The sequence below is a fragment of the Lissotriton helveticus genome, chromosome 1_1 (genome assembly GCF_964261635.1).
Source record: "Lissotriton helveticus chromosome 1_1, aLisHel1.1, whole genome shotgun sequence".
NCBI lineage: Eukaryota > Metazoa > Chordata > Amphibia > Caudata > Salamandridae > Lissotriton > Lissotriton helveticus.
The window spans coordinates 772,949,390-772,974,582 of NC_136057.1; the positions used below are offsets into that span (position 1 = coordinate 772,949,390).

At 45.2% G+C, this 25,193-nt stretch overlaps 1 protein-coding gene across 6 annotated transcripts in view; it reads left to right on the top strand.

Annotated features, from left to right (window-relative positions):
* Positions 1–25,193, top strand: part of ASZ1 (ankyrin repeat, SAM and basic leucine zipper domain containing 1) — a 2,002,188-nt gene that overhangs the window by 813,892 nt on the left and 1,163,103 nt on the right. For all 6 annotated transcript variants that reach the window (XM_078674339.1, XM_078674340.1, XM_078674338.1 and 3 more), the window contains one exon: positions 18,646–18,757. In XM_078674339.1, coding sequence (XP_078530465.1) covers positions 18,646–18,757 — 112 coding nt within the window. The remainder of the gene's footprint in view (positions 1–18,645; positions 18,758–25,193) is intronic.

The following is a 25,193-nucleotide window of genomic DNA, read 5'->3' on the forward strand; positions in this document are numbered from 1 at the left end:
TTCTCCTCCACCCCTAACCATTTCTCTACTGATGAGGGAAGTTATCCCGAAACCCGAGCCATGTCTCGGGCGATACCCAAAAACCCGGGACATGTATCGGGTCTAGAGATTCATCAGTCCAACAAGTACCGACTTGCACCCACCTGGGTGATCCACTAGTGCACTACAAGTACCAGAATCCCGAGGGGCGATCCGGAGGAGGGGCTAGCGGTGTGCGCCCCATTGCGGTGGTTTCAATTGATTGGCTCCCTTGAGCTTTGAGCCGACGGGCTCCTGGATGCTGCCCTGCGTGCCGGTTCGGGCATCGAGGCCATTGACGGTTGTTTGGCGGCCTTCTCCTCCACCCCTAACCATTTCTCTACTGATGAGGGAAGTTATCCCGAAACCCGAGCCATGTCTCGGGCGATACCCAAAAACCTGGGACATGTATCGGGTCTAGAGATTCATCAGTCCAACAAGTACCGACTTGCACCCACCTGGGTGATCCACTAGTGCACTACAAGTACCAGAATCCCGAGGGGCGATCCGGAGGAGGGGCTAGCGGTGTGCGCTCCATTGCGGTGGTTTCAATTGATTGGCTCCCTTGAGCTTTGAGCCGACGGGCTCCTGGATGCTGCCCTGCGTGCCGGTTCGGGCATCGAGGCCATTGACGGTTGTTTGGCGGCCTTCTCCTCCACCCCTAACCATTTCTCTACTGATGAGGGAAGTTATCCCGAAACCCGAGCCATGTCTCGGGCGATACCCAAAAACCCGGGACATGTATCGGGTCTAGAGATTCATCAGTCCAACAAGTACCGACTTGCACCCACCTGGGTGATCCACTAGTGCACTACAAGTACCAGAATCCCGAGGGGCGATCCGGAGGAGGGGCTAGCGGTGTGCGCTCCATTGCGGTGGTTTCAATTGATTGGCTCCCTTGAGCTTTGAGCCGACAGGCTCCTGGATGCTGCCCTGCGTGCCGGTTCAGGCATCGAGGCCATTGACGGTTGTTTGGCGGCCTTCTCCTCCACCCCTAACCATTTCTCTACTGATGAGGGAAGTTATCCCGAAACCCGAGCCATGTCTCGGGCGATACCCAAAAACCCGGGACATGTATCGGGTCTAGAGATTCATCAGTCCAACAAGTACCGACTTGCACCCACCTGGGTGATCCACTAGTGCACTACAAGTACCAGAATCCCGAGGGGCGATCCGGAGGAGGGGCTAGCGGTGTGCGCTCCATTGCGGTGGTTTCAATTGATTGGCTCCCTTGAGCTTTGAGCCGACGGGCTCCTGGATGCTGCCCTGCGTGCCGGTTCGGGCATCGAGGCCATTGACGGTTGTTTGGCGGCCTTCTCCTCCACCCCTAACCATTTCTCTACTGATGAGGGAAGTTATCCCGAAACCCGAGCCATGTCTCGGGCGATACCCAAAAACCCGGGACATGTATCGGGTCTAGAGATTCATCAGTCCAACAAGTACCGACTTGCACCCACCTGGGTGATCCACTAGTGCACTACAAGTACCAGAATCCCGAGGGGCGATCCGGAGGAGGGGCTAGCGGTGTGCGCTCCATTGCGGTGGTTTCAATTGATTGGCTCCCTTGAGCTTTGAGCCGACGGGCTCCTGGATGCTGCCCTGCGTGCCGGTTCGGGCATCGAGGCCATTGACGGTTGTTTGGCGGCCTTCTCCTCCACCCCTAACCATTTCTCTACTGATGAGGGAAGTTATCCCGAAACCCGAGCCATGTCTCGGGCGATACCCAAAAACCCGGGACATGTATCGGGTCTAGAGATTCATCAGTCCAACAAGTACCGACTTGCACCCACCTGGGTGATCCACTAGTGCACTACAAGTACCAGAATCCCGAGGGGCGATCCGGAGGAGGGGCTAGCGGTGTGCGCTCCATTGCGGTGGTTTCAATTGATTGGCTCCCTTGAGCTTTGAGCCGACGGGCTCCTGGATGCTGCCCTGCGTGCCGGTTCGGGCATCGAGGCCATTGACGGTTGTTTGACGGCCTTCTCCTTCACCCCTAACCATTTCTCTACTGATGAGGGAAGTTATCCCGAAACCCGAGCCATGTCTCGGGCGATACCCAAAAACCCGGGACATGTATCGGGTCTAGAGATTCATCAGTCCAACAAGTACCGACTTGCACCCACCTGGGTGATCCACTAGTGCACTACAAGTACCAGAATCCCGAGGGGCGATCCGGAGGAGGGGCTAGCGGTGTGCGCTCCATTGCGGTGGTTTCAATTGATTGGCTCCCTTGAGCTTTGAGCCGACGGGCTCCTGGATGCTGCCCTGCGTGCCGGTTCGGGCATCGAGGCCATTGACGGTTGTTTGGCGGCCTTCTCCTCCACCCCTAACCATTTCTCTACTGATGAGGGAAGTTATCCCGAAACCCGAGCCATGTCTCGGGCGATACCCAAAAACCCGGGACATGTATCGGGTCTAGAGATTCATCAGTCCAACAAGTACCGACTTGCACCCACCTGGGTGATCCACTAGTGCACTACAAGTACCAGAATCCCGAGGGGCGATCCGGAGGAGGGGCTAGCGGTGTGCGCTCCATTGCGGTGGTTTCAATTGATTGGCTCCCTTGAGCTTTGAGCCGACGGGCTCCTGGATGCTGCCCTGCGTGCCGGTTCGGGCATCGAGGCCATTGACGGTTGTTTGGCGGCCTTCTCCTCCACCCCTAACCATTTCTCTACTGATGAGGGAAGTTATCCCGAAACCCGAGCCATGTCTCGGGCGATACCCAAAAACCCGGGACATGTATCGGGTCTAGAGATTCATCAGTCCAACAAGTACCGACTTGCACCCACCTGGGTGATCCACTAGTGCACTACAAGTACCAGAATCCCGAGGGGCGATCCGGAGGAGGGGCTAGCGGTGTGCGCTCCATTGCGGTGGTTTCAATTGATTGGCTCCCTTGAGCTTTGAGCCGACGGGCTCCTGGATGCTGCCCTGCGTGCCGGTTCGGGCATCGAGGCCATTGACGGTTGTTTGGCGGCCTTCTCCTCCACCCCTAACCATTTCTCTACTGATGAGGGAAGTTATCCCGAAACCCGAGCCATGTCTCGGGCGATACCCAAAAACCCGGGACATGTATCGGGTCTAGAGATTCATCAGTCCAACAAGTACCGACTTGCACCCACCTGGGTGATCCACTAGTGCACTACAAGTACCAGAATCCCGAGGGGCGATCCGGAGGAGGGGCTAGCGGTGTGCGCTCCATTGCGGTGGTTTCAATTGATTGGCTCCCTTGAGCTTTGAGCCGACGGGCTCCTGGATGCTGCCCTGCGTGCCGGTTCGGGCATCGAGGCCATTGACGGTTGTTTGGCGGCCTTCTCCTCCACCCCTAACCATTTCTCTACTGATGAGGGAAGTTATCCCGAAACCCGAGCCATGTCTCGGGCGATACCCAAAAACCCGGGACATGTATCGGGTCTAGAGATTCATCAGTCCAACAAGTACCGACTTGCACCCACCTGGGTGATCCACTAGTGCACTACAAGTACCAGAATCCCGAGGGGCGATCCGGAGGAGGGGCTAGCGGTGTGCGCTCCATTGCGGTGGTTTCAATTGATTGGCTCCCTTGAGCTTTGAGCCGACGGGCTCCTGGATGCTGCCCTGCGTGCCGGTTCGGGCATCGAGGCCATTGACGGTTGTTTGGCGGCCTTCTCCTCCACCCCTAACCATTTCTCTACTGATGAGGGAAGTTATCCCGAAACCCGAGCCATGTCTCGGGCGATACCCAAAAACCCGGGACATGTATCGGGTCTAGAGATTCATCAGTCCAACAAGTACCGACTTGCACCCACCTGGGTGATCCACTAGTGCACTACAAGTACCAGAATCCCGAGGGGCGATCCGGAGGAGGGGCTAGCGGTGTGCGCTCCATTGCGGTGGTTTCAATGATCACATAGTGTTGTCTGCTCTCCCGTACTGCAGCAGGGGCTGGGCCGGGGGGCGAGCTGGGCCAGGGGGCGAGCTGCCCCTCTGCCTATAGTCTCTGCCAGTGGGTCACTGAGTGCAGAATCACATCTGGGGAACACAGTGTTTCTGGACCAGGAATGCGAGGGCCTGGTAAATCTGGGTGCGAGAACACTAGGAATTGACTGGAGTTGTATGCTCCTGATTAAACTGCTCCAGCTAACTAGTAATGAGGGCCTAGTGGTATTAGGATCACTACAGTACAAGTATCGTGAGATGTGCATGATTAACTACGATGGGTTGCGTTGTCAGCTGCAGTGTTGAATTGCTTGCTAGTGTAAGGATTGAGAAGGCTAAGAGGGATGAAATCAACGTACTCCAGTTACTAGCCTAGTAAACTTCATTCACCAATATGGTTTGAGGTGTTTGATGAGGAAGAGTCAATGTGATGGAATTTACAGGAATTAATACCTAATCTTTGTAGGTTAAGATGCGTCTTTATAGTTCATCATTTCACAATCTGATTTTCAGAAACCTCACCTTTGGGCAAAGCTTACACTCATCCTGTGTCTTCATTTCAGGCAGCCTCTGCATTGGCTGAAAGACAACCTATTGAACAAACATTACAGCTACATTTCCTATGACCTGAGTAACTATACAAGCCATGTTAAATTGCATGTGAAGGGAGCCCACTTTAACTTCTCCTGATAAGTATGTCACATTCGTGGTTCAGAATTCCTATGCTAGAAACTCCCAGGTTTCCCATGTAAATCAGATGTACCAATACTTTACTTGCAGCTAGTTGCTCTCTACGATCCCTATTTTTCACGTGTGTACAAATCCCTATCCCCTCACTAGGAACTCAGAATCTTTCTTTATTCTTAAATCACAACATGAAGGCCCTCACACAAACCTTCTTAAGAAGTGATTACCTATTGTCGCTTCTTGCACAACAAAACATAAGTGGAACCAATAAATAGTAGGTGCCTCCATCTGTCGGCCTGTGATCTATGTCTAGCAGTGTCTCTGAAAGGCTCTTTTATCCTTGAGCGCTATTTAAACATTATATCACTATTCTTTTTTTTTTTTTTAAATGCCCATGCTTCTTGGTGTCTTTTCCCCTCCCTAATCTAATAAACTAGTGCACCACAAGCACATAGATTAAATGATCTAGTTGCCTAAGGATGTCTCCCCTTCACCCCAGATATCCTAACGGCAATTATTGGAACACGCTGAACAAGGCAAGGGAAGCAGCTTGGGATTACAAAGTCCCACAACCTGAAGTAGTCACAGATAGTATACTCATGTATCAAGTTGCCCACCTCAATAGTCAGCTGCTCATTGGCCAGACATAGAATATATACAAATAGAGAGGCAATGACAATGAGTTGTCAGTTATATATACAGGAAACAAAATATAGATGATCGAAGGTCTTGGTTGGTGATAGTCATTTTTTTTTTCTTCAAAAGAACACAGCTAACCCATTTCACCTAAAAAGGCTACATCAGGGTGAGAGATTTTCACCACTCCACAAGATCAACATTGCTGTCCGCTTTTGAAAGGACATATGATAATCCTTTACTAGTTTTGATCGTAGACCAATATTCTCTTTCCCAGTGGTCAGTTGGATTATTCCAGTAATATGAAGGCGTAAGTGGTTATCACCAATGTGTGTGCTGTCACAGTCACGTGATAATCACAGTAGTACTTCACTTCTCTTTAGAAAGTAAAAGCAAAGCAACTTGCGGTCAGATTGTGCCAACTTGGGTAAATGACAGTCAGTCGTGGGGTTCCTATTCATGAACCCTCTTGGTCGTGATGCGCGAGTCGTCTTCGACGTCATTACACTCCTTATTTCTGTAGAGAAGATTCCGGTCGGGACTATTTGGAACACTGAACACTGTGCTGGCCTCACTGAATCAAATATACTGAACTGCCTGAGCAATGTGCAGTATGTCTGTTAAACTGAATGGATTGTACCTATATGTGGGGACGGTAGTTGAACTACACAAATCAGACATATGCAATCCAGCATCCACCTACAAAGTGCACCTTAGTCTCTCCTGTCCTGTCATTGGGAGCCTGCATATGCCTGGAGGACTCACCTGTGCACTGGCAATGTTCACACAAAGTCTTGTTTTGATGAACACTGTAGAATTAAATAAATGAAATTAAATAATTAGCAATCTGGGCATAATCAAGAGATGTTATGTGACAGTTCACAGGTGACCGGACCCTGCAAAGATGATATTATTTTACCTGTCTGAACTCTTGCTTATGGTACAGCATTAAATAGGGGGACCCTGTGACACATCTCCTCACCAAGCATATCTGGCAAACTCAGAGGGTCAAATTCATTCTGTTGGTCTGCTGACTCGGCCAGGGTTCCCCGGTGCAGATGTATTTGCATAGTTCCTTCAAGAACCCAGAAGCGGTGTCTCAGGCTCAGTGAGTGATTAAAACCGTTCTGATGTTGGTTTAACAAGTGTAACGAAGTCGGCAATAATGGAAATAGACATCTTGCTAATAATTTGCTCCTTATCTTGTTTTCTGTATTTATCATTGACAAGAGTGTAAATGTAAATGTACAGGAATTTATATAGCGCAAATCACCAAGCGGTTTCTAAGGGCTTGCTTAGGGAACCCGTCCTGGTATTCCCCTGTGAGATAACCCCAGCAGGGTATCCGCAAGGTGAAAGCCAGGCATCCCGCCGCGAGGGGCCGTTGTGGAGATTAAGCAAGCTATTGCCCAGAGTCGCAGAGTGTGAACCCGTGAATCGAGTAGGCACCGGAGCGAGAATTGTCGAGTCCATGGACATTTTAGTACTCAAGACCCCTCCGAGCTGGGAATTGAACCCTGGTCCCTGGCTGACGTCTGCTTCCAGGTCTGCCTCCTCTAACCAGTGAGCCACACTTCTCCACTACGAGGCACCTTCCAAAAGGTTATGCTATGGTTCAAATTGAGATATAATAACCGTTTCCCAGGTTGACTTTGGAAAGTCTTCCAAGTACAACACTGTTTAGTACATGATAACCTACCTCCAGGCTGGGCCACTGGAATTATGCAATTGTGTGGCAGCAGCGTTTTTCACATAAGTTCAGATTTGTTGCTTTTGCCACTTAATGCATTATCTAATTCATAATTTACCTTTTTCAACAAAAAAAATCCTAGCTCAGTTGGTTCAAAAGATAGTAAACACGCAAGCAACACATGTTACTCAGCAGTTGATGGCGCTTTGCTAAGGTTGACTGGCTTTCTTTCTTTTGCTTATTGCTATATTCTTGTGTTAAACTGGTTCTAATATGGTGCAGTCAGAGCCCAGGAAGTGTTAACAAGTGTAAAAACAGACAAAATAATGAAGTATCATAAAATGTCCCTGATTATGATGCATAATTTGCCTTTTTTTCCTGCATAATTTACTCAACCCTGCCGTATATTTGCGCCCTTCCTTGACACAAAATTCCAGTGGCCCAGAGGAAGTGGGTGGATCCGGTGAAGGTAGTGGGTGGAGTCGAAGAAAGGGTGTGTGGACTTTGACAAACATTTGAGCACCTGTACTTCATTATTTACAAATTAAGCACTGATATACGCCAACAAGTGACGAGCATGGACGCTCAGATAGATTGCAGTGATATAAATTATTGAACAGCCCTTATGGGGCCACTAGAAATGCTATGCCCAGTGTTAATTGTGCTGCGTTACAATAAAATACTTTTTTTTTTTAAACAAAAAATGAAGCAAAGCCGAAATGGTGGTGACTAAACTAGCAAATGTTTGAATAGTCTGACCCAAAGCCTTTGGAGGGAAGAGTGTTGATGAAATTCAGTCTGGCAGAGGGTTACAGAAATCTTTATGGAAGTTAAAGATTAAGCATTTCTAGGAAGGTCGTGGCTCATACTTTTGAGAAACCCTGTAAAAGCATTACATTTAACATAGGCTGTTCGATAAACAGTGGCAGAGGCCTAAAAATGACTTGGGCGTAAATAGGCATGAGATAGAAAACAAGCAAAAGTCTGGGGAGATTAAAATGTGAGAATATTTGTTCTTGAAAGCGAAGTGCTGCCAATTTACAAGTCCTGGGTTAGATTTTTGGTTGATGGAAACAAAAAATCCAAAAACGTTTTAAAGAGCAATGTAAAGTGGATTAAACCTGGCAAGTTGTACAAATCTGTAATGATATACAATAAAACCAAAGCCTACGGTCATGTAATTAGTACCAACTCGTTTTTGTAGTCCTTTAGCTCCCTCGTTCAACCAGTACCTAAAAACCAAACTAAAGAAAGCATTGGCATAGCCAATAGTTATGGCTTTAATGTACCAAAGATCTAAACATTTGACCAATTCTGTTCAGATATTGTGCATGCACAAATGCTGTTTATCACTTTAAAGTGTGCCCTATTGCATTTTTGTGATGGTTGAGCATACTTTTTTAAATGTAAACCAGTCCCGAATACATTCCAGTTTAATCACTTCTTGGAGGGTGGAATGATAAACCAGATAGCCAACAGCACGAGGTGAGAGAGTAGTATTCCTCTGGTTGGAGATAAAGTGCACCCTATGTATATTTTAAAGAATTTGAAGTAATAGGCTTTGTAGACAGCTGTGCTGTCAAACCGGACCTGACAATGCGTGTGACAATGTTTGCAAATCAGAGACACAGTACGGGGATTCGCAGCGACGTAAGCAGTCAGAACTCATCAGATTTGTGGTTACTGGTACTCTGGATCTGAGAAGATGATGGGTCAGATAACTTGATGGCGGTGATTGATGATAGAATTCACAGGAGATGGTGGTCGAGGGTAAGTTAGTAAATAGTGTTTGCTGACCAGACATGAAAGGGGGGACGTTTGCGTCTGACTGCATCTAGGTCAAGGATGGAGGTAGGTCAGGTCAGCTGATCGGTTAGTAATTTTCGCTGATTCTCAGTTGCAGGACAGTGACCTTTGAGTTATTTCAACATGGCAGAATGATGACCTTACATCCGATGCTGAGTGAGCTGCACTGATATACCTTAAAAAGCAGAAAACTGCTTGTTAGGCTATGCTTTTCACAAGCGTAATCGTATGTAAGTATATGTCTGTCACCAGCGATATTGCCTCATGTTTCAAATACAATTATATAATACACTGGAATGCACTAGAAATGTAGATCAGCTTCTCAGTGGCCAAATAGTTTTTGGACTAAACTAATAAAAAATGAAAGGGAAAATATTATTTCTAGCAGGAATAAGAAACAAATGACACTTTGTGAAGTGTTGTAACTTTTCCAATGTCTTAGGGGCACAGTGGCAGAACTCAATTCAGAGGGGTGTTAGCAAGGTCATGAGTTCTCTTCCTGCATGTGGCTCTCTTTCAGTAAATGGAAACATGATGCTAGAAGTTCTGCTTTTGACCTTCAACTAGTTTCGACATAGGTGTAAACTCCCAGTTGGTCATAGTATGGGCCACTGGAATGATGCCATTGTGTAGCTGCGGCGCATAGTTTTAGATTTGTTGCATTTGCCTCATAATCCATCATCTGCTGCATAATCTACATATTTACACACAAAAAGTGTTTCTAGTGTTATGATTCAAAAAGGCCCTTTGCAAAGGTTGACGGTCCCCTTTCTGTTTATTGCTACTTTGGTGTGTTGAGCTGGTGCAGGCCCAGTGTTAATAAGTCTAAAATATTGCGAAATAATGCAACAATAGATCACAATATGTGTCGCATTGTGTCCTATAACGTGCCTTTTGTTGTAGCTTTATTTGCTCAACACTGCCGCGTCATGCTTTTTCAACCAGACACTGGCGCCCTCGCCTCGGATTATTCCGCCTTGCAGTGTGCAGAGTTGTTAACATCCTCTCCCCGATGCTAAGGCAACCAGCACCTTCGGGCGAATAGGCAGGTGACTAATACAAGCTTCTGAGGCACTGCAACAGGAAAAGACTCAGTTCAGCACGAGCCAGTTGCGTCTTTGATCTACATTTATTTAGACTCGTAAAATATCCCATCCGGGGAAGTGATAACTGCAATGACTGAGATTGTTGCGCATAAGAAAGGTGTCCTGAAGTCTTTCCCGTTTCTCAATTTGCTGCGATGAACGCATACAACTGGAGCTCATTGTTCAAAGGCCACAAGATGGCGCTAATGTACAATGGGAGGAATAGGAATCTCAATTTATTATAACCTGGAAATATCCTACTATCACAAACTCATATGCAAGCAAAACGGACTTAAGAGATTTGAAGACCGAAACACAAAACCACACCCACACCTAATTAATGTAAAAATATGCACCCACAGCTCAAACCATAGTATCAAACAGATGTGGATATCCAGCCGCAAAACGAAGCTTCGAAATACATGTTAAAAACAATGTCAGTCTAAACTCCAGTTAAAAAGGGGCCTAATTGGAGAACTGTACAGGGAGAAGATCCCCTCTGGGGCCCCACTCACATTCTGTAGTTGGCCTCAGGTCCCCTCGTGGCAGAGAACCTGGACAGACTGTCAGTTGATTATGATCTGATCATGCCATTAACCTGATTCAGTGCCAGCCAGGTAGATGCAGGCTGGCTAAGGCAGAGACTTTCTGTTTAATGTATTGTATCTCTGCCGCCCCACCCTACAACAGGTGTCCAACCTAGGCTGTGTGTGGGCTGTGCCATGCTACTACTAAGTGTGGGTGACATTATACTGTTAGCGAGACAGTGTCACTAATAGTTGTTGAATGTCACTCATAATAACACTGAAATTATGAAAATGTAACACAAGCAATCTAAAACCTTGACAGCTATGTTACTCTGTGATCAAATATGGAAGATTGAGTAAAGGGAAACATATTTCTAAAGATTAAAGAAAATCTAATTGTGGTTTTAGACCATCTGCAAGCATTTGATATGCTCCTGCTTAGTGCCAGCTGCTTGACAATGTCGTGGTTGTTCGGGAGATGTAGGAGGATACATAGATTTAATAGAAAATAAGCATTGGCAAAGCAAATTGGTCTGGCCTTTCAAATAGCTAGTTACCTCAAGTAATTACTAGATGTCCTTTTCAAGTCAGAAAAAACAGTGTGAAGTCTTAAGACTGCAGCCCTTCAGAATGTTTACTAGATGTCCCTCTCGGGTCAGAAGCAACTGCTTAGGAAGTCTGTCACAAAGCTGCAATAACTCGTTGTTACTAAATGCCCCCATGAGTAAGATGTAACTGCTTAAAATGTCCTTCACAAAGTTGAGGGTGTGTGACTCCAACATAAAAATGTACTTATCCACTTTTGTTACTCGAATACATTTTGCTTGATTTCAATGGCATAAGTGTTAGACCTGGCATCTTTGGCGTGGTATCCCCTATCTTTTTGCTTCTACCTCCTGTATTTTTGATGCTGTGCTGGATTTCGTTTTTGCTGGTTTAGATGCTTTGGAGACTGCCACTGCTGATCAGTGCCAGAGTGTAAGTGCTCCCTGTGTAAATTGTTATTCTGATTGAATATACATGTTTGGCATATTTGTATCCCCATGAAGTCCCTAGTAAAGTGCACTGGGTGTGCCAGGGCTGGTGATGACAAATGCTACTAGTGGGTCTGCAGCACTGATTGTGCCACCCACAGGAGTAGCCCTAAAATGATGTCTCAGGCCTGACACTGCAGTGCCTGTGTGCAGTTTAGAACTGCCATGTCCTCCTGGTCAGTGTCCCCACTGACCAGCCCTAACCCTTCCCTTTTTGTGCACATCAATCACCCCTATGGAAGGCCCAAGGTACCCCCCTGGGCAGGGTGCAGTGTATGTAAAAGGTAGAGCATGTACTAGTGCACGTAACATGCTCTGGTAGTGGATGGCAGCCATTTTCGTTTTTCACTACTGTAAGGCTATCTTGCTCCATAGGTTAACATGGGGGATGCTGGCTGCAGTGGTTAACAGCATTTCGTCCCATAGGAACAAGATAGGACATAAGTATCTAGTATCCCTGAACTCAGAATTTAATAACACCTCTTTTAGGAAAGGTTGTTTTTAAATCCTGTGTTTGAGGACAGCACTTTTAGAAAGTTGCTGTTCTCTTGTCTGACCCTTCTGTGTGCCTGGGCCTGGTTGTGTATTGACTGTCTGGTTTGAGAGTGACAGGGGCTGGGGGATTCCCCAGGAGGCTGGATGAGTCGGCACTAGGCTGAATGACTGCAATTGCAACTGGAGTGGTGGAAGGAGTTAGCACCTTGGCCTGAATAGGGCTGTGCCTGCCTTCCACAAAGCTGGCTCCACCTCCTGCTGGGCGGCTGAGAACCCTGCCCCTCACTCTGAAAGGAAAGATGCCGTCAACAAAACAAAGTACTCAGGAACCACCCAGAACTGGTTCAGACCGGGCTCAGGGCCCACATGCACCAAGAGAACAAAGACTTTAGGGGTATAAGTACAGGACCCCTGACAACAGAAAATTAGATCATCCTGGGATCAAGAAGGAACCTCTGCCAAGGAGAAAGCTGAACTGAAGAAGAAGACTGTCCTGCTGTTGCTCTGCTGGACTGACCTGTTGCTTTGCTGCCAAGGAGAGGGAAAGGACTTTGCTGCTGAGCTGTGTCCCCTGTCTTGAAGGAATCTCCAAGGGCCTGAGTAGAGCTGGCTCCCTGTTTTGAAGTCCCAGGAACAAAAGGACTTCACCCCCAGCTTCCCTGAACTCTGCTGAGAGATTTCTGTCCTTCCTAGAGTGCTTGATCCAGTTGTGGGGCCTCTGGAAGTTGTTCCTGTGCTGGGAAGCTTGAAACTAAGCTTGAGAGACTTTTGAAACTGAAAAGTGTCGCATCGCTCGCTTGCGGAGCGCATCCCCGACAGTGCGAGAAGTTTCCCGCCGCTACGGAGGTCGAGATCGTCGCAGCGACGTCGCATCCTTCGTTTGCGGGACGCACCAGACCGGTGCGGGAGAATCGAACATCGCTGCGAGTGTCGTCGCAGAGCCTGTCGTCGCTGGGTGAGATCGCCGCACCGCTTGCTTGCGGACTGCATCACGTCGCTGCGAGCATCGTCGCAGAACCATCCCATCGAGGAGCTGCGATAGAGAGGATCACCGCTGGACCGCGCATCGTCGCCCCGGAGATCGTCGCAGCCCCTACGAGATCGTCGCATCGTGCCTTTCCGAGAACAGACTTCCTACGGAACCTACGCACCGGAATCCATACAAGTGGCCTTCCTCCCCATACAGACCGGATTCGTCGCAACACGCCCGCTGCTGCAGCGGGGCTGTCGCATCGCCTCCCCAGGGTCTCAGGAGCAACGCATCGCTTGTTTTCCACCGCACCAGCTTCTGCTTTTTGGAACTTTGTTGCAACCAAAAGGTACTGTGAGTAAACGTGACGCAACTGTGAACTTTTCACGCATCAGTAGAGAATTCTATCGCAACGTAGAGAATTCTATCGCAACCTAAAGAATTTTAACGCAACCTTAAGAACTCTTTTGAAACCATATTCTTGAACTATGTATGTTGGATTTTTGTTGTTTTGGTCTTGTGTAGTTTAGATTAAATACCTTTATTTTTCTAAACTGTTGTGGAGTCAGTTTGTGGTGTTTTCACTGTGTTACTGTGTGTTGGTACAAATACTTTACGCATTGCCTCTGGTTAGCCTAGACTGCTTGTGCCAAGCTACCTAGAGGGTGAGCAGGGGTTATCTCAAAGGGTTATCTCCCTACCCTGACTAGAAGTAAGGGTCCCTATTTGGACAGTGGTACCTACCTCTGCCAACTAGAGATCCCCAGATCTAACAATAAGTAAATGTGCACATTTTGATATAGCCTGACAAATCAGTTTCGCAACTTTCAATAAATGTCTTAAAACATTTGTAAAGACAACCTAGTATATATAGGTACTAGCAATCACTGGTTTAGTCAAGTGGCTTTCACAGTAGTGTTGGGAAACGTTTGAGCGGCACTATGTTTATGTCCCAGCAAAGTGGACACTGTGTTATGCTATGGGCTGTGGTAGGAAGAAGCACAATTCAAGCCAACAGACAAAGATATTTGGTGAAGGCTTCATATGTATAAATGAGCAATTGTCATGAAGGAACTATGAAACCAATACATTCTAAATGGTTCCGCAATGTAGGTGGAGAACAAACCAAAAGCATGTGAAAAACGAGTACTGCGATGCTACAAAATGGCAGACATTACTTCGTAATTAGTGCTGGAGAGGTGCACAGTCTAGTTGTTGGATGAGTGAAATTGATGAGACTGGTTCACTATATTTTTGTGGTTCACTGAAAGAACCAAAGGTTAAAAGAAACGTTATAGTTATGTGAATGTCAGTTACAACATTAACATTTTGAACTAAAAAAACACATACGTTCACCAGTTATAGTTAGCAGAACGAACTATATTTTGAGCCCCCTTCATTCACTGCTTGTGACCTCACGTTCTATCACTCATGCCATGTTCTAGGACATCACTCATGACTTCTCAAATGACCTAATTGGTGACGTCACTGACATCATCCAATGAGTGCGTCAGTTTGTTTTCTCGTTTACATAGTGGCAGGTAGGTACCATATTACTTTTCTATCTAATTTTGTACAGTCTGTGTCCGAATAATGGGTGTAAGTGTTTGCGAAATGTGTGCTCCCAATGCATCATAGATGTGTAGAGGTATTGAATGTTATAAATCTTTGTATTGAAGAGTCATTTTTGTGGAGACGACAGTTGACAATTTGTTTCCAGTATGTTCCACACTAGGTTATTGGATCTGCAGAAAAAGCTTCCAACAGGGCAAAGATTTTACATGATAGATACTAAGTATTTAAGCCAGCCTAGAGTTATTAGAATTGTCATAGCATGACAATTTCTACATTATGTAGAAGACTGTGTGCACCAGGTACTAACCTATGTACAGGTGCTTTTTAGCTCCAAAAGATGGGCTAGCTGTAAAGTTTCCCCAACAGTATGACGACTGCACGTAGTATGATCTTTAGCACCTGCAGACCTTCGTTATTTTAAGTGTATAGTCTCTCTTTGGACACGTTTTGCATAGAGTGTACACTGTTCTTAATAGATACTTTTTAGTACTTTGGTGTATTTACCATAAGAGTTTCACTGTCTGCATTGCCGTTTAGTGTAGAGTAAACTGTCTCCATAGTATAAACAATGCTTAGAGTACCCACTTTTCTACTCATATCTACTTGTTTTCAATATAAGTTCAATGACTGTGAGGGGTTTGATACAGATAAAAGCTGTCCATAGTAGAGCCTTATGTTGGAACCGACATTGAGTATCTTAAGGAAGTTAGTTTCCTCTGAACAGTTGTATATAGATTCAACACTGTGTGCAGTAAGAGTTTCTCATATATCTGCAGTTGATTGGTAATGTGAACTAGGCAACCAGTGAAGTGTATGTTGTAGGGTCAGTGTTGCACATAACACAAACTTGCTACACCTAAGGGAGTTGTATCTGCAATGGCATTACCCCATAACTGCTGGAACTCCCTATTTTGGCTCGTTCGGGCTTAGCGCTCTATAACTCTTTTTTCCACATATGGTATGCATGCCAAATTTGAGTCCTTTTTTCCAACATCCTGGGGAGTTTAAAGTTACCCAGGGTTTGTGAATTCCCCCCTGAAGGGGACAAAGAAAATAGGGAATATAAAGCTTTATTTTGAGTTTTTGGGGAAAAATAGGAAAAAAGTGCTCCGGATAAGTGCTGTGCTAAAGTCACCAACTTCACTGTTTCCAGCAACATGCAAAGATGAATTTAAAAAAAAATAGTACCACAGGTTTGGCATTTTTCAAAGAGGTAACCCATTTTCCCCATTTTTTGTGGTCACAAACTACTTCCAGTTTGTGGTAGAAACAAGTGTGAAACTCCATGACCGAAACGGATCAGACTTTAGTCATTGGGAGTCTCCTGGCGAGGGCTCTCATTGACCTTGATTTGAGCCGTTCCTGTATAAGGCACTAGACCCAGCCACTGAAACGGGGCAGTATTTTTATCTATCGGCACAAGTTGGGCAATGCAGGGTAGTGGGCGTTTTGTGGTGTTTGCCGATTCCATAAATTTACCTCACAGAAATGGAAGGAAAATGTGTGATTTCTGGCAGAGTTTGAAGTTTGCAGACCATTGTGAGTAGGACAACCCTGTGGGATCTATGCAAGGCATACCACCCTGGACTCCCCTGTTATCTACATTTAAAAAATGTCTGGGGTTTGTAGGTTTGCATGAGTGCTGCCACAGCACTGCCCCAAATACAGCAACCTTCCCCCTATTGCTTATCTCTCAATGTAGCGTTTGAAGGCCTTTTGTGTCCTCGTTTCTTGGCCCACCCACACAAGTGGGGTACCATTCTGATTGGGGGACTTGAAGGAAGTCAGTGTTGTAGGAACCTGTGAGGGAAATGTGTATTTCTTATTAAAAGTTGACATTTACAAACGCTTCTGGGTAAAATTACCTGGTCAGAGCCACGCAAATCATGCACCGCCAGGCTTGCCTTGCTGTCTACTTTTAATGTGCAGGTTTGCCTAGTTGCCATCTGAGCTAGGGCCCAATATCCATAGCTACCCACATTGCAAAAAAGGTGCATTTTCACTGCATAAATGTGATGCGTCTGTTGTGTTTTTACCATTTTCCTATTGTGGGCACTAGGATCATCCATAAAATTTGGGTTCAGTTCTTATGTGGAGCCATGTTGGAATGCTAGTTGGTTGTCAATTTGTGGATCTCAACAGAATACAGAAATTTCTAACATAAAAAATAAGTAAACATGTAAATAAATGCACCTACTTTCAATTTTTGTATGGCATTATGGGATAGTGAACAGGATCAATGCAAGTTACACCACGCTGGACGCCTATGGATATTTCGATTGCAAAAATAACAGAGGGATTCTTAGTAAGGGCCTTATTTATATTTTGGCTAACAAAAAAGACGTTGTCACCCTGGCGGAGGACTTAACGTCTGCCATTCTAATACTACTCTGCCTGCCAAATTTAGAAATGACTGCTAAGCTGGCAGTCAGTTAAAAAACATGGACAGGAGGCGCTGTCACTGCTTTCAGTTTGTGGATGCAAGTTGGGGATGTCAGTGAATGCCTCTGAGGCCTACATTCCTCAAACTGAGTGAGCATGTCTACCTTTGAATCTAAGGCAAACCTGCTGGGAAATGTTGCCTAAGTTTCCTGAAGTACTAAGCCAAGCAAATGTCCAGGGGGGAAGGGTGAGTAACTTATATCACAATCAATGGTATTGAAAAAGGGTACAGGACACAATTTCTTGTATGATGGTAATTTCCAAATTCTTAGTGTAAGGACAGTATGCAGTTCATCATATATCCAAATTACCACCAGGTGGGAGTGTAAAGGCTAAGTTGCTTTTGGACTCAAACGATTTGGAAATTTCCCTAGCGAGTGCAGCGTTATCATCTTTTTGATGGATGATATATATATATATATATATATATATATATATAATTTAAAATTTTGTGACATATTGTCTTAGGAATTTGGATCAACGCTGCTGCTTTGAATTTGCACGGATCGACTTTATTCATCCTACAAACCGAATATATTTGATTATGATCCATCGCTCTTGCACATAGATGAAACTATTTATTGTGTATATATTGTCAATATATTGTTCTATTTTGGTTTGTGATATGGAAAATTGCTTTTATATTTGCCAAAGCGTATATTTCCAACTACATTACTTTTAAAACGCCACTATTTGATGTTTTGTAAAGACATGTTCTTATGACTTCTGTCGATTACATGATTGCAGCGTTTTACAACTCAGTATTTTTTCCATTTTCATGTCACGTAATTATGCACTGTCACTTTAAAAGTTCTGCTTACTGCTATGCAGTTTGTCATGTGATCAAGCCTTCTCGAAGGCGAAACGCGTCATGGCGGCAGCGCTGGCTTTATTTGATTAAATCACTCTGCACCAGCACCTTTGGGTCGACTCTTTGTTGCTTTCTATCGGCACGGTATCCTGTGTGGTGTCCTGCAAGCGGCAAGTTTCTTTATATATATATATATATCTCTCTATATATATATATATATATATATATATATATATATATATATATATATATATATATATATATATATATATATATATACACACATGTATTTGTTTGATATCTTTTGGAAAACATGATACTGGCAAGACCGATAAAGCTGTGACCTCTCCTAAAAATGTGCAGCTGGATGACGTTTTTCTTCTTGGATGCCAAGTCGTCACTACGTTTGATGCAGTGCCCATTTTAAGTAAGGGAAATCCAATCTGGAAAAAATCACGGTGCGGCAAGCACTCTTTTTACGTAGCAGCATCCATCTTCTGCCCAATCCTGTACACTTTGCTCCCAATGTGTGGGTGGAGCCAAAAGCCTCTCCTAGTGATTGCCACTTAATTGTCTGGTGACAGCTGTTCTTTCAAGCCACACCATAATCAAGAATTACCCTGTTTGCCATCAGGTTGGCTTTTCATATTCCTCACAGCACTATGCATGCAAAGAATACATATCAGCATGTTCATGAACTTGTTGCACTGCATCGCAGTACTTCTAAATTATTGATGCATTTCTGGCTCGACCAGTGTTACAAGGACCCCTTGATGTGGAATAGGAAGGCACAGTGGACTAAGTGAGCAGTATTTTTTATTCAAGTGATATATATATTTTTTCTTTTAAAAATATGTTCAACTTTTTTTGAAATCTAGGTTTCTCTATAAATGTTTTTATTATGGTTTAAGCTATGAGGCAAATCTAGTCAACTGTATTTTTTTGTTCCAGGAAAAAAATGACTCCAATAATGTTTGCTGCTCGTGAAGGCCATTCTCAAGTTATTGCCCTTCTTGTTGCTCATGCTGCAGAAATAAATCTCCAAGATGAAAACGGTTATACAGTAAGGTTATTTTCCAGTTAATGTCTTTTGCTACACATGTCTTTTTGAATAGGAACATTCCAAACACAAGAAATGTGATTGGGGTAAATTGCTGTTTTTGGGAAAATGTGGTAATTTTAGCACGTAGGGCCTGATGTACTAAATACACACCGGTCACAAAAAACTGATTGCAAGTTGCGGCCAGTATATTTGCAACCAGTGTGGTAGTTTGCCAACCGACCTGTGTACTAATAGGTTGGTTTGTATAAAAAAAAAAAAAACACAAACAGAATCGTGGAAGGTGGCACTTTGACCTACCTCATGAATAGTGATGATGTAGGTCACAAATTGCGACCCACTATGATTCACTGCTATCACAGGTATGGTGGCCTGTTGGGGTCAGCTGACCACTTTGTCTGTTATTGCTTTTTAATAAAGACACTTTTATTTTTTAAATTAAGCACTCTTTCCTCAAAAGTAACAGGATTTTTTTTAAATGAACAGATTTTTTTTTTTTTTTTACATTCATCACGGGGACCCCTTCTCTTTTAGGAGTAGGTTACCACCTCCTTTGAGGTGTTGGCAAAACTGGTCACAAAACATTGATACATAGCATACCGATTCAGTATTTGGAGGGGATGCCTATAATGGTCACCTTCCAAATACCAAATTAGTATCCTTTTCAAAATACATAGTGATCCGGAACCCCTTTTCCGAATTGCTAAATGCTTTTAGTATATAGGAAAAAGGGTTTCAGCATTTGCTAATGCTCGGATCTGCCAATTCAGAGGGTCTGCAGTTGCTGCAATCATTTGTACACCTGGCCCTTAATGTGGCATGCATTTTAAAAAGCATGTGTTGCAACTAATTGGTTTGTGGTTTTCCAGTACTGTCTAAAGTAGGAAACTGTCTACTGCACCATTTTGAATTAAGGTACATTAGCATTTGAATATATCGGTGTACAAACTAATTTAAGCATATCAGTCCTACTACAAATATGGCTTGTGATATCAAGAGACTCGTAATATTAACCTTTGTAGCATGCTTCAGAATATAGACTCTCCTGTTTTAATGTGATTATGCTGTCAATTATCTGTGAGTACCAACTCCTCCTTTGAGTTACCAGCTCATCATGTATGCTTCTGGATATAACTTGATTAAATCACTGCTGTACCGTCTCATGAGTTACCTATTTTCCTCTTGTCCAGGTCAATGCTCCCTCTAATTTTTTCTTCTATGTGCGGCAATCCAGGTTCTCTGTGCAAGCAGCCAAGCCTGCGTGCGCCGAAGGCATGCAAAAACTCACTATGAAAGTGATCGCAGTGCATGAGCTGCCAAAGTCATTAAGTTCTGCCACTTAGTTGCATGTAATCATATTTAAATCAGACGTATTGTAGACTAACCTATAATTACCAGTTCCCCATGACATTTACTCTACCAGCACTTGCATAAACTGGCACAGAAATTACTGAACTCAATTGTAGGTACCATTAAGAAAATGTATTTGAATAGTGTGGGGAAGTATTAAACAGAGCTCTCAGGTTTTCCCATGTAAGTCATGAGTAGCTGGTCCAGACCTGGTGTTTCTTGCCATTGCATAACATGTCTTTTTTCCACCCCATTATAACAACAAGATTACAAGCGGTAGAATGCAAAGCGGAAAAAAGTATTGGATGAGCTAGCTATACCTGATGTTGGACAGTACTAGTTATCTTACTCTGGTGCCCAAACAGAACTCTAGATCATGTGAGAAGTGCAGCTTCATATACACCAAAAACTTGAAAGAATGAAAGGCAAAGCCTGTCATGGCACAGGCTTAGGCCTTCTGCTTTCTACCTAGAGTTTCCATCTCCTGGGGCTGACTCTGCACATTTTGTTGTCTACCCCCAGCCTTTACTGGCTCTTTTATCCCCCAGCTTCCTCTGGTGCACCTGAAAGCCCCAAGCGCCCTTGGTGCTTCCAACTAAGATTCCACCAGAGACTCTATCCCTGGCCCAGGTCTACCCTCCCTGCTCAGCCTCTTCCTGATGCTGCCATGCCCCTGGCCAAACCTCTTCCTCTGCCAAAGGGACTGGCAGTTGATCCACTGCTGATTTTCCAAACCATCACAGATCTGTTAAAAAATGTGGAAAATTTCCAAAAGGCAAAAGCCATTTTGATATGATCCCAGTGCCATGCCCAACATTTGATGGAAAAAGAGTTCCTTGTAGGCTTTCACCTTGTGATAAGTACTTTGGCAGATCTGAAGGGATATTTAGCTCTTATACGGAGCACAATCAGATGGCCAATATCTTCAGCCATGATGATGGTAAAGAAATGGGTAATCAGGTTGACTCTGCAGAAAGTAAGTGTCCTGGACACTTTACCTGAGGTGGATATGGAAAGTCCATCAACACTTCTGCGAGAAGAGGTTGCAAGCTTCATGGCTGTGCTACCCAACATTACTCAGGATTCTTGAATGCCTTTGCCTGGTGACGAAAACAAAGCTAACCACATAGACATTACGCATTCGGCCTCCTCTGCTTTGGATCCCTTGCTCTCTTTCAGCAAGGCCTTCATAGATCTCATTTTGGTCACATGGAGTAAACCAGTTTCTGCTGAGATGGTAATGGTAAATCGTCAGGTCTCCCAACACCTTCATCTTTTACCTCAGCCTTTCCTGACTCACTCCTGGAGACTCCTAGCAGAATCCTGACTCTTTCCTCTCTAATGCCCACAAGGGAATCAAAGAGATTGAGGCAATGGTGAAGAAGTTGTTTTTTCAGGGAGCCTTGCCCTTTCGCTCCATGGAAGTGACTTGCCTTCTGGCCTGTTAGTCTCATGATATTTAGGAGATTGCACAAACATTTTTCCTGAATCTCCCTGATCATCTTTGGAACCATTTTGTGAAAGTGTTGCATGATGGTCAGGACACGTCCAAAGAGAACCTCTTCTGGTCTAGCCTGTATTCTGTGGCATCGTGGGGAGTCCCATGGGCTTCTTCATTGCCACGCATCACTATGCCTGGATGATCTCACCTGGCTGTTTAATGAGGGCCAGATGATTCTCATGAACATCCCTGTTGATGATGCTCATGTTTTGGGAATTGTGTCTGACTTGCCCTTGGAGCATTTTAAAAAAGGTTGTGGCATGGCCCGCTTATGGGCCTGGCTTCTCCTGCTCTCCGCTTCCACAGATAATACTGTAAGTTCAGGGATTACTCCCAAGGCATATCCTTCTGGCTGTGCCACCCTTCACAACCTGTGAAGTACAAGTCCAACCACAGAGGACGTTGTGGTCCAAGGGTCCCCAAGGTGAGCAGCAACATTCGTCCTCTCCAGGACTGCCAAACCACTTTAGATTGTCCTCAAGGTAACACATGTGGCATGTAATGGGGGGAGATGGGGGGGTGCCATTTCACATACATCATTAGCTGTCCATCACTATTTAACATTGGTTCCTCCAGAGTGTTGAGCACCGCACACCATTCCAGGACATGTTCTATCCCATTTAGCGTTTCCTTTGTTCCCTCAAAGGACCATGCTTTCACTCTCTCTATCACATTGTTTTTCCCCTTTGTTACTGTCAGCACTTCATAGAGGTGGGCAAACCATTGGAGGCTCGAGCCAGATGCCTGGTTCTGGCTCACTTTGAGGTCCTCTTGGAATCTTGAGACAAAAACGAGCTGAGCTTTCATGTGGCTTCTGCCTGCCACCCACCTTCTAAGATCCTATGCCAAGAATCAAAAACAAACATTAACCCTTGATGTATAGCATGAGAGAGAATAAGAAACCCATCTAGTGCCAGAAATGGACAATGTGAAAAAACCTGGGACCAATCTTGACTTCCCTGCTTGACCAAATTGTGTGATCTTGGGCAAATATTTTATTTATCTGTGCCTCTTTTTTTTTCATTATTGCACATGAGAGCGTCTTGAAATATGTACGGTAAGGATGTGTATTGTACAAAACATATCTTTGTGTTTGATTTAGTTGACTATAATGTTGCCCCACTTACAATATGAATATAGGCCATATATAGGGTGTACATGACAACTGACTTACCTCTTAGTTCACTAATGGCATTCTTATCATGGCAGGAGGCATAACTGTTTCTAAGTTCATATTTCAAAACTGTCCGTATTATTAAATGCGTTTCAACTCCGTGATATATTCAGAATTACTAAAGGGAAATGCTTCTGTATGTTAAATATGCTTTCTGGAATTTTGAAGAGACTTTCTTATATTTTTGTGTAGTGTTTGTTGCACAATATAGACACCAGACATTATGAGGACTTGGTTCGTGCAGAGGCTGTTAGAGCCAAACCATACCCCTTGCTCAGACCACCCTGTTAATTTGTTGACCCTCACACATCTTAAACTTCACTGTCAATATCTAGACAGCTATGTGTCTCCTTTGTTCCAAAGGACGTAAATACGACTTTCACTTTGTGCTCTACAGATAGTCCTAAGATTGCATGAGCATGCTTTCTGAACACCATGATGACCCAGTGAGAGGCACTAGGAGAAGCACACACTGCTTTCAAAAATAATTTAGGAGTGTTCAGTCTTGGCCCCATCATAAACCCCATCCACACCCTGAACTCACCCAAACACTTGGAGGAAATTCAGCTTGCATGGTGCGCAGTACATGATTTGTAAGCTGAATGAAAAAATAAGTTACTGAAACACAGCAGGTAAAATAAAATACTCCTAGGAAGCAGGATTGTATATACCATGCAACACGAAGTAAAAAACCTGAAATATAACTGGGACTGAATTGCTAATCGGCTGTATCCCGACTAGAGGCAAGATGGCGGCTGCTTGAACGGCCGGTGCAGTTCAGCAGTGAGGATACAGACGGGAAAACCCGCCCGGGACCAAGCAACATGCATGGGGAATCCGCACTTTGATGTAGCGTGCTATCAGATGTGAAGAACAGCGGCTGAATAATACTCGCGGAGAAAATATTTACCGGCTTTCGGAGGGCTGGATGGGATGCTGACTCTCACCTGTGCCGCGGTGGCAAAGCTGATCCTGCGGGCGGTTCGGCTGACCCTGAGGTCTCTACCTGCTACCTTCGCCTTCCGCATTGCTGAGAGGCGGAGTCAATTGCGAAGTCAGCTGCGGAGCCAAGCACGGAGTCAGCCGTGGAAGAGAGCCCTGACACTGAGCAACGGCGGCTGGGGAAGTGCTGCTCTACACCAGCAGCCAGAACAGAAACAAGCGCGACTGAGGGGTCGCTGTGGCAGAAGCGGGAGCAGGGGGAAAAAGGGGAAAAAAAGCGAAGCAGCGTCCAGTGATTGCAGCCAAGCCTATCAACCAGTGAAGCACTTCAGGCAGAGTATTCTGTCTGTAATGGCGCCCAAAGTTAATCAGGGGCTTAAAACAACGCAGAGAAAGAAAATGCAAAAAGAAGAAGCTGCTAATGCTGGTAATGCAGCCCCCGACAACCCTTGCGGCGATGAGACCACCACCTTACCCGATGCGCAACAAAAAAAACGCCAGCAGGGGGCCCCCAAGACCCGGTTGGCGACTGCATCAGTTTTGGACCTCCTGGTAAAAGCGGGTAAGGAGAAGGGGGGCAAAGATATTGCTGAGAGTAAAATGCCCGAGATTATAAATGACTTGAACCAGCCATGTTCCCCCAAGATCCAAATGCCAACCCCATTATCAACAGCAGGAACATTAATGGAGATCGAGACTGTTGAGATAAATGAAGCCGTGTATGAAATGGAGAATGTAACTAAGGCAGCGGGTTTAAATTCAGCCCCTATATTAAACAAAAACGGTGATGCTATAATTGAGGCACAGGAGCTGGACATAGGCACCCAGCCTACTAGGGGAGACACCAGTAACATAGATGGAGCATTATCTGAACCCTTAACCTCCCTTACCGCTAAAGATGAAATGATACTAAATGGCGCTTTAGGAGGGGGCGGCGGCGACAAGGAAAACGACCCCAGTGAGGCATTCTTTTCAGTCTCCGATGGAGGAGAATGGTCTGATGAGGATGAGGAACGTAGCTCCTGTGTGGAGACGGATACTGATTTGGAGGATAATATCCCGACTACAGCCTTGAGGAAAAAAAAAGCTGACTGGAGTCAAGAGATGGAATACCAGGAACATCAGGAGCATCAGGAGCTCACCTGGGATCATTCCTCCACACAACTGCTACCAGGAAGCCCTCATCTGGAACAAGCTCAAATGTCACTACTTGAGACAATCCATCAGGAGATACTAGCACACCGCGAGGAGACACGCCAGGACAGCAAAAAATCACAGGCTGCCTTGAGGAAAATGCAGGGGGTAGTGAGAAAGCTCACCAAGGCTTGCGCCACCACTGGGGACAGAGTGTCAAATCTAGAGGAGAGGGTGGTCGCTACAGAGACTGAGATGGCAGCTGCTACGGCAAAAGTCGAGGCTCAATGCTCCCAAGTTACAGACATACAATGGAAGCTGGAGGAGATGGAAAATCG